The following is a 6424-nucleotide window of genomic DNA, read 5'->3' on the forward strand; positions in this document are numbered from 1 at the left end:
GTGTGTGTGTGTGTGTGTGTGTGTGTGTGTGTGTGTGTGTGTGTGTGTGTGTGTGTGTGTGTAGGGAGAGAGAAAAGTGAGTAATCTGAGCTGTTGGGTCCAGCGTGGAACACAAGCCAAAGAAATCCACGTCATCCTGAGAAGAGGAGTAAAACACAGAGATTAGTAACAGAGACTGAAAACAGGATCAAAGACTCGGCCGGAAACAAGAAAATAAAAAACAACTTTTCTCAGTTTCCTGGATCCTCTGTGTGATGCACARTTTAATCTGTGTCCGCTCACCCTCCTGCGTCTGGATGTGTTTGGGAAGAAGTGCGTCCGTCGCGACGTCGTCGGCGCCACAACTCTCGCTCCTCTCTAATGAATTCTCCTTTGACGTTGGCTCCTCCTCTTCCTCTCCTTCCAGTCTTTCTACAGGTTCATCGCTGTGCCGAGGGAGCCCAAAATATTCAAAAGGTCCTCTTATCCCAACGTCTCCCCAGTCACAGTCCGGTTCTGGGCGGTCCTCCAGCTTCCTCTGGGTCACCTCTTTGTTCAGGTTTGTGTTTCTGAGGCCAAAATAATAATTAAAAAATAGTTACAGCGCCATAAAAGCCTTTTATACCTGCTTAATCTACTTTTTAAATTTTTTATTTTAAGTACAAAGTGTTGCTGGGATTTGATGAGTTAAACATAGAGTAATGGAAGCAAATGATCAACAGTTTGTGTTTTTTTTTCTTTCTTTCTAACAAATAAAAATCTAAAAAGTGTGGCATTTGTATTCAGGGTCAATATTGTTAAGTGTGTCCCGATACCAGTATTTTTCAAAACAAGTACAAGTACTTCAGTTTTGAGTACTTGCTGATAGAGTATTTCCTGAGTTAAAAGTTAAACATTACACAATGACTTTAAAAACACATTTATTTTATTTAAAACAAGGCATGTCTTCTTCATTATAGACCTACATGGTCCATGGGCTAACAGCCTCTCTGGATCAAATCAAATATACTGAATGATATATACTGTGGCAACATTTTCAAATTTTCTTATAACTTGTGCAAATTTATGTAGATTTAAAGAAAGCTTTTGACACAACTGATCACAGTATTCTTTTTGAAAATTTGAGTAAATATGGTGTTAGAGGGTCGGCACTACAATGAAAGCTAGGAAACAGTTTGTACAGATAAATGGTGTAAGATCTAAACTTGGTAAATCACATGTGGAGTCCCTCAGGGCTCTGTACTGGGACCCAAGTTATTTATTTTATATGTGAATGACTTAGTAAATGTGTCAGGACTTTTCAAATGTGTTTTATTTGCTGACAATACAACATTTGTTTGTTTAGGTAAAGATATAGAAAAAATGCTTGAGATGGTACAGAAAGAATTTGAGAAAATACAAAGTTGGTTTCAACAAAACAAATTGTCATTAAATTTGGATAAAACAAATTACATGATATTTAGTAATAGGAAGACAACTGTTGATTTCTCATTTGAAGTAGATGGTATTGAGATCTGTAAAGTCAGTGAGGTGAAATTTCTGGGTGTCATCATTGATGACAAGCTGACATGGAGACCTCACATAYATTATTTAAGAACAAAAATATCTAAATCTATAGGAGTACTGTATAAAGTCAGGGAGTTATCAAATGACAGGTCTCTGCTTGTGTTGTACAATTCAGTAATTGTTCCACATTTAATTTACTGTATTGAAGTCTGGGGTAAAGCTTGCAAAACAATTACAAATTCAATTTTTGTTTTGCAGAAAAGAGCCATAAGAATTATCATTAAAAAAAGATTACAACCATCCATCAAAGACATTATTTTACAAAATGAAAATTTTGAAATTCCATGATTTGGTTGACTATAATATTTTACTGTTTATGTACAAGGCTCAGAGAAACTTATTACCTTCCAACATTCAGATAAACTTTGTTAAGAGAGACGGTTCTTACTATATAAAGGGGATGAAAATGTTTGTGAAACAATGTTTTTGTACATGCTTGAGAGAAAGATGTACTTTAATCCAGGGTATAGTTTAATCCAGGGTATAGGATTATGGAATGGTCTCGAGGATGGTCTTAAAAATGCCAGATCTATGTAAGAGACAGATAAAAGCTAGTTTTTCTGAAGGTATATGGAAAAGTAAAATGTGAAGCTATATGAATTGTTGTTTGAGTTGATGTTTTTATTTTTACTTACTATTGTTTTGTAAATTATCTTTTCTTTGAATATATTCTGGGGATAGAAGGGGCAGACATTATAAGATTTATTCTTCTGCTACCTTTCATTTTATTTTGATTTTTGTTTTGTGTATTTTCTTTGTTTTTTATTGTATAGTTATTTTTTAATGAAATGAATACATTTTTGAATTGAATTGAAAAACAATTCTTACACATAGTGACAAACTTCACTTGAAATGCAAACTGTAACACATTTAATGGAGTACTGAAATCAGTCTTAGTTCCAAGTATTGGAGTACTTTGTGTGTTTGTAAAGTGTTGGTATCTGTACAGTACTGAGACACCACTAAATATTTTTGTTTCAATTTTCATCTGAAAGGGTATGAATACTTTTCATTTCTATGAATCTATGATGTTGGTAACGCCCACTTCTCTGCTGCTGGAGCTTCAAACAGATAAACGTCGAAGATTAAATCATCTACAGCAGATGAACGCTGCCCTGGAGGCTGTGAGGCAGTTTAGCGTTTGACAGGCTGTCAGTTTTACAGTAGGCTCATTGAAGCCAGGAATTTGTCTCTGATCAATATGCAGAACAACAGAGACTCAGATTGACAGTTCTGTCTTGTTTTGTAACAGTACAGTAACAGTGCAACGTTTTTATTTGTGTTTGTGAGGATTTAGTGGGCCCTCCCCGCCTCACCCGTCACTGAGACTCGTCTGCGACTGGAAGGGGCTGATGTCCTGACTGCGACCCAGACTGCAGCTMTCATCGCAGCACAGAGATGGAATCAGGTGAACCGGACCTGAACGTCACACGGCAAACAAAACGAAAAGTTAAAACATCAGAAAAATCCCCATATTTCCACCTGAGTCTACCCAGCTTCAAAACGCATCAGGTTCTTTCACTGCCATCTGAAATCTTTTTAGTCTGACTCACCACAGCTGTATTCGGGGCCCAGCTGACACTGGCAGCAGGGTCTCTGGGGAAAGTCGTGGAGCCAGCGGGCTTCCAGGCAGGAAAGCTCCGCCCCGATGTAAGGACAGTCCTGGGACCTCAGAGAAACTGCTAAAACAAACGAACAAACAAAAAAACTACATTGTAGTGCTGGAAAAAACAACATAAACAGGCAATTTAATGTAGCTGCATTAAAGGACTAGTCCACATTTTTAAAACTGGAAAAGTTATGAACAGTTCAACTTTTTTTTCAATCAGAGGCAGTTTGGAAAGCTATCTACAACAGGTAAGATATTAACTGTTAATAACAAACCTTCCATTGAACTCAACACGTCAGGTCAATTCATTTTTTWAGCTAATCCACCTGTTTTCCACTTATTTATAAGTAATTCACAGAGCTGTAGCTGAGAGGTAATCAAATTGATCTTTGTGTTTTTATATTAAAAAAAGTCTCAAGCCTCCCGTTCATGAGGCTGACGAACAGATGCTAGCAGAACTGTTCGCATCTTTGTGGCCGGTGCAGCAGGAGGTGGGGCGAGCGCCTCAATCAAAACAAACCACTGATCAAATGATTAACTCAAGCGTTCACTTTCAACCCTTCAGCATGTGAGAAACAAGAAAAAAACACAACCAAAACAAAAACACAACAGTTAACTGGTAACACCTTGATGAATCCTACCACCCACTTTTGTTTCTGATGAGGTTGTCGGGGAAACCTGACATCATTAATTAGTCGCCCGGGGACGTTTCTCATACTTAATCACCTCTGGCCTCCTGAACGCTGCTCTTCATGCAAGTTCCCACAAATATGCAACATCAGGCTGCAGAAAACATTAATGCTGCGCCCTGTTTGTGGAGGAAAGTGGAGCTCGAACAGCAGAGCTCCACTTTCCTCAGACTTTTTTAAGCCTCAGTGATCTCTGTGATGAACGCAGATAAAAATGAAAACACTCTTTATTAGGGGTGTAAGAAAATATCGATACACTGAAATATCGCGATATTTCATTTCCCGATACTGTATCGATATTCTAAAGCCCTGTATCGATTTTTAATTAAGGTTTAAAATGTCAACCTTCTTGCCAACCGTTCATTTTTATGTTGTAGTTCAGCCTCTGGCCACTAGTTGGCAGCAGTGAGCCAGCCATTTGGCTCCTCTACCTCTTGAGCGCCAGAGAGTAAGGGTAGCATTAGCATTGTAGGAGACAATGTAAGCATTGTAAGTAAACATTAGCTTTTTTCAGTAAGAGGTTTTTATTTAATAGAATTTTTGGACAAAAAAAATCGCTAATGCTTATAGTATCGCAATATATCGGGATATATCGTATCGTGACCCCTCTGTTATGATATGTATCGTATMGCCAAATTCTTGCCAATACACAACCCTACTCTTTATTGGAGCAATTGTAACCAGTAATAAAAAAGAAACAAACAGAAACCGTGAAATACAACTGGAAAATAAAAAAGCTACAATTTCTAGAATGGATGCAAATCGCCTGCTGCCTTCATGCTGCCAGAGTTTTAAATTCAAATCATCCTGAGACGAAAAATTACGACGGTTCAGCCATTTTAGCAAAACCTTAAAAAATGATTGCGTGCAGTCCCGTCTCTCAGTCTGTTAGCCCTCAGAGTGCATGTTGTGAATGACTCTCAGCTGCAATCGCATCAAGTTTTAACTCAACATTTTAGTGTTTTCCAAGGTCAGCTGGCTGTGGCGGCCAGCTTGTATTGGATTGGAAACAAAAAAATTGTTGAAATCAGACGCAGATGCACAACCAATCAAAATCTTTCCACTAGTTCAAGAGACAGTTTGCTAACAAACTGGTTCACAAGATATTTGTTTAAAATAACAAAAAACTTAATACCAACAGACGCGCACAGTGGTCGGCATGAGATACAGTATCTATCTAGTGACTATGTGATGTTTTCCAGCTGTTTCGTAGCACATAAGCTTTCCTTTAGCTCTTCTAACTGAACCACAAATGCTACTGGTGTTTTATTGACCGTGCATTGAAATGCCAACACCTGCTGTGGAGGTTCAATTTCGAAGCCTGCAGAACTGCATAAAAACAATGTTCCCATAGAAGCCTTGGTCAGGCAGCACTGAAATCACTGCACAACAAAGACAACATCAAACTCACGAAAAAGTGGTTTGAAAGAAACTTTCGACCACATGAAAAACAGTTTCTGAGCATCCTGACTGACCGCCGGGCTTCTTCTCCAGCAGCTGCCTCTTGCAGTAGATGACACACAGAACCAGCAGCGCCAGCAGGACCGTCGCCAGAGCGCTGCAGATGACGGCRGCGAGCGCCATGTCCCGCGGGCTGGTCACCACAGAGGGGAGGGGCACCAGGTTCACACGCCCACTGCCTGCGAGGACAGTGGAAAACACATCAAGGGTTAAAGTGCCGGTGACATCAAATTTTTGTAACAAACATGAATGCATTTTTTGGAAAGATAACATTGATAACATACTGCAAAACAAATTTCACATCACTGAGATGAACGGTTGTTGAGATATTGGCTTGTAAAGAAACAGGAAGTGATGTCAAAGGGGAATGTCAGCATGTAAACAGTGTGTTGTTGCAAAAGTTAACAACAGACTGTAGAGAAGAGGCTGCTATGAAAGGCKTTGGGTTTATTTGTGTTCCTTCAAGGAAAGGCGGGGCGACTAATAAGAAAATGTATCAGCTGAATGTTTTTGCCTGTAATGTATTGGGTCCAATGTTAAAAGATTCATTTTAGTTTTCTGCAATACCAAAAAATGTGTGTTGTCCCCAAATCTGCCTAAAATCCTCCAGAAAAAGATTTGTTTTATTTTAATATTTTTATGTATTGACTGAGATTTTGTAATGAATCTCATTTGAAGTTTTCAGTTAAATTACTTCCATCTATTGGTGATTTTATGACACCAGAGTTTTACAACTTTTTATAACGTTTTATGTGTTACAACAAAACATTATTTATAGATCCTGCTACAGATATCTATGAAAATACAAGCCTAAGTGGAAAAGAAGAATATATCTTTATTTTATACAATCTATCATCCCCAATCAGTCTCTGGAAGAATAAGATTAATTATTCTTCTGTGCCTGGAGTTAGAAATCTTTTTGCTCTGGTTTAATAAAACAAGCAGCGGAGTTCAAAGAGAAAACGCCTGTGGTGGATTCTCCACTTAACTGCCTCTGTCTTGTTTTCGACAGAAGATGATTTACAGACATTTTCCCTCCACCATCCCCTGCAGGATCCCTCCCGATCCACATCAAGCACACACACACACACACACACACACACACACACACACACACACA

The 6424-nt window shown here is 38.6% G+C and overlaps 1 protein-coding gene across 3 annotated transcripts in view; it reads right to left on the bottom strand.

Moving 5' to 3' along the window:
- Positions 1 to 6: 6 nt before the first annotated feature.
- Positions 7 to 6424, bottom strand: part of tnfrsf19 (tumor necrosis factor receptor superfamily, member 19) — a 23025-nt gene continuing 16607 nt past the window's right edge. Inside the window, exons 6-10 of one of the 3 annotated variants that reach the window (XM_014015019.1) lie at positions 5319 to 5483; positions 3099 to 3227; positions 2862 to 2964; positions 226 to 548; positions 7 to 136 (exon numbers count right to left, since the gene is read on the bottom strand). In XM_014015019.1, the coding sequence (XP_013870473.1) occupies positions 132 to 136; positions 226 to 548; positions 2862 to 2964; positions 3099 to 3227; positions 5319 to 5483 (725 nt within the window). In that variant the 3' untranslated portion in view covers positions 7 to 131. The remainder of the gene's footprint in view (positions 137 to 225; positions 549 to 2861; positions 2965 to 3098; positions 3228 to 5318; positions 5484 to 6424) is intronic. The other 2 variants (XM_014015020.1, XM_014015022.1) reach the window with 2 other exon arrangements.

Source organism: Austrofundulus limnaeus, unplaced genomic scaffold, assembly GCF_001266775.1.
Source record: "Austrofundulus limnaeus strain Quisiro unplaced genomic scaffold, Austrofundulus_limnaeus-1.0 Scaffold122, whole genome shotgun sequence".
NCBI lineage: Eukaryota > Metazoa > Chordata > Actinopteri > Cyprinodontiformes > Rivulidae > Austrofundulus > Austrofundulus limnaeus.